Genomic DNA, 12,138 nt, shown 5'->3' on the forward strand with positions numbered 1-12,138 from the left:
AACATTCCCTAAGGGCGGGCTCAGTTTTTCAGCCTGGAGATTCAGCAGTGTTTATCCTGCTGCCCCTCAGCCAGACTTTCTTTTTTTTTTTTTTTTTTTCTTCTTAGTGGTTAATTACTGTACAAGATGCGGACTTGTGATCCTATTTACAAACACCATTAGAACAAATCATTCTGTTCATTAAGAGAATGCAACTATATATCTATCCTAACCACTTTGAATACACAGATACAAAATGGACATTCATCGGTATACCCCATTTTTTCTAAGTTCCGTTATTGAATATTTAGGTGTGTAAACTCAGCAAAATATTCTAAAAGAGTCCAGTAGCCCATAATAGCATTGGGTCTTCTGTTTAACTGGAAATGTCAGAAATTATTGACCTGAGTCCCCCACAGCTCAACATAACAGCATAGCTTTCCTTTCTATATTTCATCTTCATACTTTTCTACTGGATGGTTAAGACCAAGGTAAAGCAGGACCTGTGCAACAAGAGTTGTAGCTTTTGGGTCTGAGAAGGTCAGTGAAATGCCCTCAGGATTTATCCTGAGATCCTGTACCTCAGATTGTAGAACCTTTGTCAGTGTAGCCATGTGGATGAGTCACGGCCATCAACCAGACTTTCTGATTTGCCCTCTCTGGAGAATCACTGTCTGACCTTCTGCTGGGATTGAGAAAATATGGCTGTGCAGTGTATGGAAGAGGGCTGGGTTCTGACTGCTTCTTAAATGCACTTTAAGCCTCTTTCTAATCCAATCCCACCTTTGCCATCACTTCCAGAGTAGATAATCCTGCCAATCCTGTGCATTTGGGGGATTCTGCCGCATAAATATGGTTATTTCACAACTTTTCCTCTTGCTGATTTAGGGGTCAGCTCTTCCACTTTTAATCAATTACCAAGTGACCAACACCTTCCCACTTCAAGTTGTTATTGCTACCATCTCTTCTTCCAGTATCTTCTACTTGCTTCATTCCTTTTGGGAGTATGTCTTCACTGTCTTTTTACAGGACTGCATGAAGGAATGGAAGGGAGGATGTCCACACTTCTCTCTTTAGCTGGGAATCCTACAATAGGTTTTGGCTTTTAAAGATGTAGAACTTCACAATGTCTCAGTTTAAAAACTGGGGATCACACATTGCCTTTGAAAGGATGAAACTCTCTTCAACACAAGACTTCACGTGATGCAATGGAGTATTACTCAGCTATAAAGAAAGACAAACTCCAAGCCTTCATTGGTAAGTGGATGCAAATAGAGGCTGTGCTCATAAGTGAAATAAACCAGACTCACATGTGTAAATATCATCTTGTCTCCCTAGTGTAAGAACCCAAAAGAAGAAATAAAACCTGAAAGGTATAACAGATTCACTTAAATGGTAAAAAACAGAATTTAAGCATTAACCAATGAAGAGGAGAGAAAGGCGAAAGATAGGAAATAAGATGGGGGAAAACCATGCAAGTATATATACAGGATGGCTGAGGTGATTGTACTAAGAATTTCCATCAGTTTTTTTTAAATAGCATTTGATGTGTAGAATTCTCACCTTGACTAACTCTGTATGCAGATAACTGTGATCTAAACAACTACACTGAGGACACCAGTGTGTAATACAAAAGCCATACTTGAAATGCCTGTCATCTTCGTCTTCTAACTGTGTACCATTTCTAATGTCATACCAATTATTTCTATACTCTCTTTAAAATATTTTTTTTAGAAAAAGGTAATAAAAGAAAAAGAAGCAAGCACAAAAATTTAAGATTTCTTGAAAACATGGGGTAATATTCAATCAGATGCCCAATCTTGCATAACTATATCTGCTAATCTGAGCAAGATTTGAGCATAAAAATAGGTAGTATATTGATCATTGGTAATCAGCTATTCTTGTTTTGAAAATCTGTGACATATGTGTTATTGTATGTTACCTTGTATGTCTTTGCTTTTTTCTTGCTTTTATTTTTACTCTTCAAAATAAAAGAAAATTATAACAATAAAAAAGACTTCAAGTGATGGAGACCCATGTGATATTTCCCTTAGAACAGTAAGTGGGAGGTTTCAGTCACCCACTAATAAGTTTGTGTCCTTATTACCCAGACATCTGGGTAATTCAGGTGTGGCACTTCCCAGCCTCCATTCCACCTTAAATTAGAGACTCTTGAGTCCATTTCATTTAGTTTTTTAATGTTAGCCTTTTAATACTTTCCAATAAGGACTTTCAACTTGGCAATACACATACCATGCTTTCATCAATAAATATACAAAAACCAGAGGGAGGATATACTCTGAAAAGTCAAAGTAAAAATAGGAATGGATAGGAATGGTCATTGTATGTACATGAACAATTGGCTAGTTTTTGAAAACTAAACACAAAGGAATTACAAACAGACACACCTACAACATAAAACCAAATGGATCATGTTATTTGTTTGGTTTTTTTTTTTTTTTTTTGGTATTGAGTCCAGGACCTTTGGATTGAGCTATTTTTTTTTTTTTTTTTTTAACTGGGTATTGAGTCCAGGACCTTTGGATTGAGCTATATTCCTAGCCCCTCTCCTATTTTTTTTTTTTCTTTTTGGTTTGGAGACAGAGTCTTGCTAAGTGAAGCGTCTGAATTGCTCAGGCTAGGCTCAAGCCCAGCCTCTGCTTCCCAGAGTGGTGGGATTACAGGTGTGCACCACCTTCCTCTTTGTAAGTATATTTTATTCTTCCAGAGAAGTTGGATATTTCTGCCACTCTGTGGTAACAGGATTAAATAAAAATTGGCTACAAAATTAGTTCTTGGTGTTATGGATCTCAATGTAAAACTTTTTTTCCCCAGTGAAAAGCTTTCTGAGAGGTTCCGTTGGAAAAAATCCATTTTATCAGGCTAGAACCTGCAAAATATAATCTCAAAAGTGTCTTTGGCATCCTTTGAATTTTTACCCAGAGTTAATTTAAAGAAGGCCCTCAGGAGACACGAAGGATTTACAGTTGCAGAAAAGATTGTATCTTAGACTGTCAGGTTGATTTGCAAAATCAATGCTGGCCTCTTATTTTTCTAAACAAGGCCCTATTTAATGAGTTGGCCCCAGTCACCTGACAAGTCACTGGCAGGAAAGACACATAGTCATATTGTCCTTCCAGTGTCATACCTACCATGTCAAGTCATCTCCTGCCCCAGCCTATATTGGTAGGGAATGTCTAGAGTAGGTGGGAAATCATCTCTATGTATAACACTTGTGTGACTCTCCACGTGCCACAAGGCAATCTGAGAGACAAAGAGAGCCAACGCCTGCAACACAGGGGGCATTTGAATATCAGTGGCAGTAGCAACTCAGAGTGGTCTGATCTCCTTTGTTTTTTTTCAACTTAGAAAGGACAAGGGAAAAGGAAACCTAGCAGTTGACAATAGAGCTGGTCAATAATATTCACAGAAGAAGAGAAAGGAGTTTGTTAAAGATCACAGCAGGGGTGGAGAAAGTGAGCAGGCGTAAGGCAGTGGAAGGACCAGAGGTTTGAAATGAGCATGAAAGGCTTGAGCCTCTCTTTAGATATATCCTTGGGGTTGACTCTGTGCCATACCCGCATTGGTCTAGATGAGCTTTTTCTTCCTTTTCATTATTTAAGTTATACCCGCAATTGAGGATATCAGTTTAGGCAACAAGTGGCTTTTCTGGATGTGGGAGGAAAAAATCAGATCCCAGCCGATAGAGCCTCTTACTATATAGTCTCAAGCTCTATGATCATAAGCAGTTTTGGGGAGTTCCAGGACCAAGGGGACCACCCTGACTGATGAAGAGATGTCACAGACAACTTGTCAAGAGGGGAGAAAGATAAGGTCAGAGGAAAAAGCTGTTATTCACTCCCTTTGCCATAAATGTGCTCAAGTTGTGATAATATTTCTAATGGTGGGAAGCCTTGAACCTTGGGATTCCCCACATGCTTAACTCATCTGGAGGGCTAACTGCAGACAGACAACTGGCATGTGAAAGTATAAACAAATACAGACATAAAAATAGTCAAGCAGGATTTACACAGCCTTCCACCTCACCAGTCTATGCCAATCAGTTGGCCCCAGACTGCTTTTTTATTTCTGTTGCCTCTCTTTGTATTACAAGATGTCCAAGGCACTTCCATATCGCGTTTTGGAAATCACTACGAGAATCAGCATCTGTAAAATGGGACTCCATAAATGAAGGGTCATGCAAGTTAACTGTGACTTTTCAAAGCCCTCAGGGGAGAGAAAAGCAGCCAGGAAAACACACAAAAATGGCAGAAGGTCTTGTGCTTACAACTTTGATTCCAGAAGAGGAGAGAAAGCCTTTGGCCATCCTTGGAAATGAAATAGCACAATCCTCCTTGGTCTTCTGGGCAGGTTAGCAGAGTGGGGGCAAAGGGGCTATGAGATGAATGAGCTTAAGGAGAACCATTCTTGGATCTTCCTGGAGAGCTATAGAGACTTGGACCTTGCATTTTGGGAAGTGAAGGATCACAGCACAAGGGGTTAAAATGGAAAAAGTACAGATGTTTATTGTGAATTAGCTTAAACCCTTTTATTCCTCTGACAAAGAAGGCTGGAAAAGAATCATACTGCTCAAAGGACCTTCTGGGTTTAATATTTCAAAAATACACATAAATAGCTTACTACAGATAAATAGCTGCACCCTTTGGGAAACTTAACAATTTCCAGGGAGCCTGCAAAAGGGGATGTACAATGAGTACACCCCAAGCCCCTACCCAAGTGGAGACCAATGACCTAGGATTAGGCTCTGGAGAGGGAACATGGACCCATTCAAATTTCCTCCCAGAAAACAATCCTTCCTGGCTTCAGAGAATGAGCCATTACCGGGCAGGTGGGGTGTGGCGGTTTGAGTACCAAGAACATGTACTTGTGACATTTAGAAGCCATCCATAGCATACCAAACCCAGGGGATAAAAGACCTCTAGGTGGAAACTGGAACTATCAAATTCTTTCCGATTATTAGTTGGGTTCTCCTTGCAGAAAGCAATGCTGTTTTTATCAACTGGACCTGACTTTAAAATTTAAAAAAAAACACAAAAACAAAAAGGAGTAGAAAATTTTATGCTAAAAAAATGATCCCCAATAAAACAATCAGTAGCACATTGCATCTGTTCAGTCCCAGCTCCCTGTAATGGTCGTATCGCAACTGTGGTTATTTTTTTCCAAGATAATGGTGGAGATCTCACACCCCGATTTTCATGTCCACGTTTTGCAGGTTCCGTGTCTCATCAGCTGTCATAAACTGGTCTGGGGTCTCTGACGGTTCCTTATTCACCAAATGTACCATTTCCTGAGACTTGCTGGCCTCCCCGTTGATTCCACTCGGCTTTCTGTCCTCCACTTTTCCATTACCATTGTTGATCACCAGCTTCTTCTTCTGTCCACACCTAAGAATTTTAAAAGAATTACGTTAGGAAGGGTGCATCGACAGTGGCCGTCTTCATTGTTGATCACTGGTTGCCATGGTTACAACTACACTTTTTGAGAGTCCTGATACATGCCAAATGCTCAACTGTTCAGTACCCTTACTACTTTATCTTGTTGAATCCTAGCAATCAATATTTATCAAAGTGAGGTCCCTTGACCTGCAGCAAAAGTATAACCTGTGATCTTGTAGGGAATGCAAATTCTCAATCCCACCCCAGATCCTGTGAGTCAGAAAACTGCAGCCAGGGGCCCAGCATTTGAGGTTTATGAAGTCCTCGGGGGACTACTGATGCACAGATGTGTGCAGATATGAGAATCAATGTGCTCAACTCTGGGAATCCAGTGCTACTACTGTGATCCCCTCCTATAGTCAAAAAGACCATGAGCGTCTGAGATTTCATGATCTTCCTCGTGTTACAAGCAGTCGGAATCAGTATTCAAACTGCTCTGATTCCAAGCTCTAATTCCCTTTCCATAGCACTGCCCGATGGCAGTGTGTGCCTCCTCTAAGCATTTCAGCTGTTCCTGAAAACTTAGGTAAACCATCCAAATGATCACAGTAAATTATTCTGATCTGCATAGACAAGAAAGCCTACCATATCCTTTTGCCACCAACATGTTGTTGGCTTTGTCAGTGTTATTACTACACACACAGAAAAGAAACAAGTGACATGGTTCTAGAAGCATAAGGTCATTGACTTTTCCCTAACCTTGGTTGATTTTTATATATCCTTGGATGTAGAAAACTGAACAACCTAAGACACATTATTCACTACTACTTTAGGTTTCTCAAGAACTACTTGAGATTCAAAAGCAGAAGAAGCTCTTCTGTGTAAGAGTATGACCTTGATCTTATCCTTGAGAACTGCCAGGCCATTGCCTCATACTTTCCACCCTGATGCGATGCTTCCTCTTCCTTGTAACATAATCGTGTCCATGCATATAGCAGTTAGATAGTGATGAGCAGAAAGAAAGACTCACACTCACAGCTTTATAGCAACAAGTAAAGTATTTTCTACCATCTAGTAAATACTTCCTGCATACAAGACTTTTTAAAAAATGTATTTAATAAAGAGTCTACAGGGTCTCATTACACAGATTGGACTCGTAGTGATCCTCCTGTTTTCAGCCTCCCAAGCACTGGGATTACAAGCATGCGCCACCACGCCCAGTCTCAATTGCCTTCTCAGCATGCCCTGGGGGCAGGGCCAGCTCAGTATGCTGGGATCGAACCGCAGTTCCTGCACCTGGCTAAGCAGGCGTGTTAGTTCACTGAGCTATCTGGCCAGCCCTCACGCATGTTAAAAGTAATTTTCTGAAATCTTTACAATAACCTCGTGAAGCAGCTTTTTTCCCCATTATACTCCAGTAGAAGCTGAGGCCCAGAGAAGTTTAGTAACTTGTTTGAGGTCATATAAAGGGAAAGACTGACAATATTCAAATCTAGACCTTTATGAGGAAAGGCCAGGCTCTGCCTGGTTCTGTGAATGCTGTCAACCATCTAGAGATTCGGAAACAGTGTGAAGTCAGAATTGTTCACTTTGCCACTGGATGTTTGGAGTTGCAGAGACAAAGCTTCTATTATTTATAATCATGGGCCACTCCTTGTAGCCATAAACTTTAATCTCTTGTTTGGGGAAACAAATCATACCTCCCCAGCAGGAGGCAGGCCCCATTATCCTCTGGCAGGAGGCTTTCCGAAGGGTGGAGGGGAAGATGCTTGAATGTGATTTATGGGGGCTGGAGGCCACACAGACAGTAGGGTGCACGGTCAAGAGCACAGCCCTGCAGGTTTGGTTTTGAGAGGTCAGAGTCATGTGACTGGAAGCAACTCCCTTAACTTCTCTGAGCCTCTGTCTTTCTACCTATAAAATCTGGTTGTTAAGAGCTTCAGCCTCAAAGAATGGTGAAAATCCCTTGACACAGAACCTGGAATTCAATGTGTAAATGAATCTACCATTATTATTGGTTGCTCTTAATAACAGTGTGAGTTGAAAAGTCTAAGACTTTAAATATGCAAATAAGACAGTGTCTGGGGCTGGGGAGGTACCGTGGCAGTCTAAGCACCCAAGGACCTGGGTTTGATCCCTGGTACTGGATGCCGTGCTAGTCCCAGAACCCAGGGCCTGGCATGCCAGCCACCAAAACCAGGTGTGGTGGTACACACCTATAATCCTAGCTCTGGGGAGTCTGAGACAGGAGGATCACTATAAGTCTGAGCTGTGTAGTAAGACCCTGTACAACAACATCAACAACAACAACAACAAAAAAAAAAAACAGTATCTGAAAAACAGTCCTGTACTACACTCAAAACATGCAGGCTGTCACTGTCAGCGTAGCTCAGCCTGTGAACTGGACCTCACTGGCTTTTCCTGACTGCCTCCACCTACCATGCTTTAAGGACTCTAAGGGTCGCTGTGGAATACTGATGCTGTGTTACTCTGAATGCTCAAGCCATACCCTATGTTCTTTGGAGAATTATTGCCTAATTAAAGTAATTCCTATCTGACTGCACTATGGATGGTCGAGAGATGAGAACAGAATATTGTGGGTAAAATGATGTAAAAGTATATAGAATTTTATGGGCCTGTGAGATAGCTCAGCAGACTAAATGCCTGTTTAGGCAAGCGCAGGGACCAAGCTTTGATCCCTGCCCCAGCACAACATACCATGTGTGTCCAACCCCCCAGGCATGCTGAGGCAGTGACACAGTCTGAGCATTGTGGTACATGCCAATAATCCCGGTGCTGGGAGACTCAGACAGGAGGATCACTATGAGTCTGAGCTGCATAGTGAGATACTGTACCAAATACATAAAAAAGAAAGAATTCTGTGTGTGCAGCTGAGGGGGGGAGAGGATTAATATTAATCTTCATGAGCCTGACTTTGAAAGTGGTGACATCTGATCTGTAGACTGTGGGAATATGCATTTGGCCTGTATGTTGCCCTAGTCCCCTTTAGATGCACAGGTCTCTATTATCTGTCTGAGTTCTTTCAGGAAGGCACGATGATTCTTGTAAAGAACTCGGACCAATACTGAGTCCATACTCATTTAATACCTACTCTTAAAAGGCAAGTTCTAACTTTTTTTATTTTTCTTAGGTACAGGAAATTAGAAACAATATGAGGCCTGAGGGGGCTGCAAAGATCATGCAGCCCAGCTTCTTCTTTGCAGAAACTGGACGCTGTGTCCAAGGGGTCAAGGGTATTATCCATCACCACACATATACTTTCCTACCAGAATTATAGCTTAGATTTTCTATGTCCAAAGATCAGAGAACCTCACTGAATTGCATCTGGCAATCTTGGCTTCCCTTCCCTTCCACTGCAAGGACTTGCTGGGCACACAGTGTAGAAGGACCCAGACTGAGATCTCCCCAGGTGAGCTGGGTGGGCTGGATAGCATTTAGAATGCATATAACATCATTTTAGGGCATGGTGGTTATATCTCAAAACATTTAGACAAGTCACTGAACAACTGACTTCATGTCCCTTCTACATGAAAGGGACATGAAAGTCCTGAAATATATTTAGGGATTTATTTTGCATCGTTTTAGATCTGTGCCATCCCATATAGTAGCCACCGGCCACATGTGGCTGTTTCAATTGAAACTGAATTGAAAGTGAAATAAGTAAAGGTAGAAATTCACTTCTTTGGTGGAACTAGCCACATTGCACGTGCTCATGTGTCTCAGATGGCCAGTGGTTATGGACTGAACAGTGCAGATAGAAAGCATCCCCATCGCTGCGGCGAGTTCAGTTGGATGGTGCTATTGGAGGGGCTAGGCGAGGTCGAGGCAGGCAAGACTGTCCCATAAGAGAAAGAAAACATTTCTAACTTATGGAGCTGTATAGACAGAATCTTTCAAGCAGAAAATGGGTGACTATCCTCCGGATTTACAGAAAATACATTCTTCCCATGAAAGTGAAGGCTGGTATGGCATTTTCTGCACCATCAGCATGGAGCTAGCCTTAAGTCACTCCTGTTTCCTGAAGGATTCTCTGGCAAAGTCCTCACGCCTTTTCTGTTCTTCAGACACGTCTGTCAGAGAAAGGCGCCTGAACGCTGCCTCCTTGGGTCTCATTCAATATCTACCAACCCAACTGGCTTCTAAAACAATGCGCTCTTAAGGGGAGCCCATAAAGTGCAGTCTCTATGGGAAGGCGCTAGTGCAAAGAGTATGATTTCATGAAGAGCGTCGAGGACAGCGTAGGCAGGAAGAGCTGGAGAAACTGCAGAAACCTCACAGAGTCAGCATGCTTCAGATGAGGGGGTCTCAGGAGCTCTGCACTGTGAAAGCCCACGGGCCGGCCCTGCATAGCAACAGCAAGGCTGACACTCTTCTACTTTTGTCCTTTCACCGGTGGTTCCCCTTCTGATGACTTCTCTCCCCCTACAGTCTCTGACTCCAGTGCAGCGGTGGCCCTACTGCCACTGAATCCCAAGATACTCTTAGAGAAGGGGTGGTGCTTGGCATCATTTCTCTTCCCTTCTGCCTCTCCAGGGCTAAGAGTCAGAGGAGCCACTCCAAAGACATCCACTGACTAAATGAGTCCCCTTTGGAGGAAATAGGATTGGAAATAGGGTTCTGTATATCTCAGAAATATCGCACTCAAAGCAGAAAAGTCCCAGCCTTCTAAGAGGCTTAGAAATGGGCTGTGGGCTGTAGGCACACAGCATACATTAAGGGGCTTGCGGGGCCCATAACCGCCCTTTAGCTGCGTGGCAAATCTGTTTTCAATTATCAAATCAGGACACAGTAATTTATGGCATCCAAACAGCTACTTTCCCGGTGAGATACTTGCTGTGCTGAATCCTGCCTGTCCCTGTTTGCCTGTTGCTAGGGTGACTGTTGGTCTTGGGAGGAGGGGGAGGGGCACCATGAGGCTTCTGTGCTCTAACCGGGAGAGACTTGATAGTAAAGCAGCCGCAATGTACAGACTAGCTGTTCTGGGGACAGTTGGGATGCTTCTCAGAGGGCTCCCCACGTCGACAGCATCCAGGCCAAGGTTGCCATGGTGACATGTGCAAAGCTTAGGGACCGAATGTGTGAGCCAGAGGGCTCTATTCTAGGGCCTAGAACAAAAAGCGGTGACTTCACACAATAGGAAATTCATATTTAATTAAGCAAAAGTAATCCAAGTGAAAACAAGGAAGCTGCAGGAAGTATAAAGACTCTTTGTAGGGGCTTTCTCAACTCCCATTTAAATTCAACTTGAAAAAGAAAATCTCTTTCCATTTAGCCCTGGAAGCTCATTACAAGTCTTTTAGATTTTTCCCCTGGTTTTTGTTCCTTATGGGAATCAGCCATCCTGACTAATTTTTTTTTTATATTATGTCCTCAAATATATAGATAGCAGAGCAGTGATTTGATTTTAATGTAGCACTTTTATTAACTTGAAGAAACATAAAATGACATCATTTAATATCTTCAGATAATTAGGAAAACTGCAAATGCTGTGCATGACATTGGCACTAGATGTCTATTGCTTCTTGAAAGCTGACAAAAAAGAGCTCATAATTTTCTCCAGATCTTCTCCCAAATCAGGGGCATTTTCTGGTTTGTGAGTTGACTCAGAGGCACAATAAAGGTGGCCCTGATTGGAAATAAAACTTTTTGCCTTATAAGAAGCAATCTTGGGGCTGGGGAGATAGCTCAGCAACCTAAGTGCCTTGCCTGGCAAGTGCAAGGACCAGGGTTCATCCCTGGTATCACATGCCATGCCAGCCCTGGGACCCTAGACACACCATGCTGGGTGTGGTGGTGAAAGCCTGTAATCCCAGCACTTGGGAGGCTGAGGGAGAGGGATTGTTGCGAGTGCGAGACCAGCATGGGCTACAAAGTGAGGTCAAGACCAGCCTGAGCTGCACATTGAGACCTTGTCTCAAAAAGATAGAAAAGGAGATAGATAGATAGATAGATAGATAGATAGATAGATAGATAGATGATAGATAGATAGATAGAGAGAGAACTTCAAGTTTCCATAGAGCTCACTGTTCAGAAAGTCTTTCCAGGCTATAACCTAAATCTTTCCAATGTCAGTTTCCAGAAGATAAAAAATAATATCCTTATAAACACACACAACAAACAAAATGCAAAACCAATGTCTGCTTCAGGTGAGGAGTGTGGATGGTTCCATGGAACTCAAATGGGTTAATGGCAATGATCAACCAATCCCTGAATCATGATTCATTTTGTGTATCATTAATGCACTTAATAAATAGTTGATTAATAAATCAGTGAGTATAGATTTTTATATGCATTTTTGGTGAGATATTTTGGAACTTCTATCAGACAGTTTGCAGTTTAACTCTGAAAAAAATAAGAACCATGAGATTCAACCCATGTGTAAAAGGAGGAGGCCAAATAATTACAGATGTTTCCTTTTGTTACAGAATAGGACCACATACAAGAATTCTTTGGATCTTGTTAAAGCCGACTCCAGGCTTGGGTCTGAGACTCTACTTCTAAAGAGCTCCCAAGGTGCTGAAGCTGCTAGTTGCAGGAACCAAACTCTGAGCAGCAAAGATATAAAGCCTCAGCTTACATGACACCCTCCAAAATGCAAGCTCCTGCGGGCAGCCTCTTACCTTCTCCGGCTGTTGACAGCGATGCAGACGGCAAGAATCAAAGCCAGGGCCAAGAGGGATGCCAAGATGATGAGCCATTCTGGTGTGAATGAACCAAAAGACGAGTGTGAGCATGACAAATA

General features: G+C 42.3%; 1 protein-coding gene across 14 annotated transcripts in view; it reads right to left on the reverse strand.

The window, feature by feature from the left end:
* Window positions 1–3,332: 3,332 nt before the first annotated feature.
* Window positions 3,333–12,138, reverse strand: part of Cd44 (CD44 molecule (Indian blood group)) — an 89,378-nt gene continuing 80,572 nt past the window's right edge. For all 14 annotated transcript variants that reach the window (XM_023710552.1, XM_023710540.1, XM_023710541.1 and 11 more), the window contains 2 exons: window positions 12,017–12,095; window positions 3,333–5,384 (listed from right to left, as the gene is read on the reverse strand). In XM_023710552.1, the coding sequence (XP_023566320.1) occupies window positions 5,180–5,384; window positions 12,017–12,095 (284 nt within the window). In that variant the 3' untranslated portion in view covers window positions 3,333–5,179. The remainder of the gene's footprint in view (window positions 5,385–12,016; window positions 12,096–12,138) is intronic.

The sequence above is a fragment of the Octodon degus genome, unplaced genomic scaffold (assembly GCF_000260255.1).
Source record: "Octodon degus isolate 3935 unplaced genomic scaffold, OctDeg1.0 scaffold00018, whole genome shotgun sequence".
Classification (NCBI taxonomy): domain Eukaryota; kingdom Metazoa; phylum Chordata; class Mammalia; order Rodentia; family Octodontidae; genus Octodon; species Octodon degus.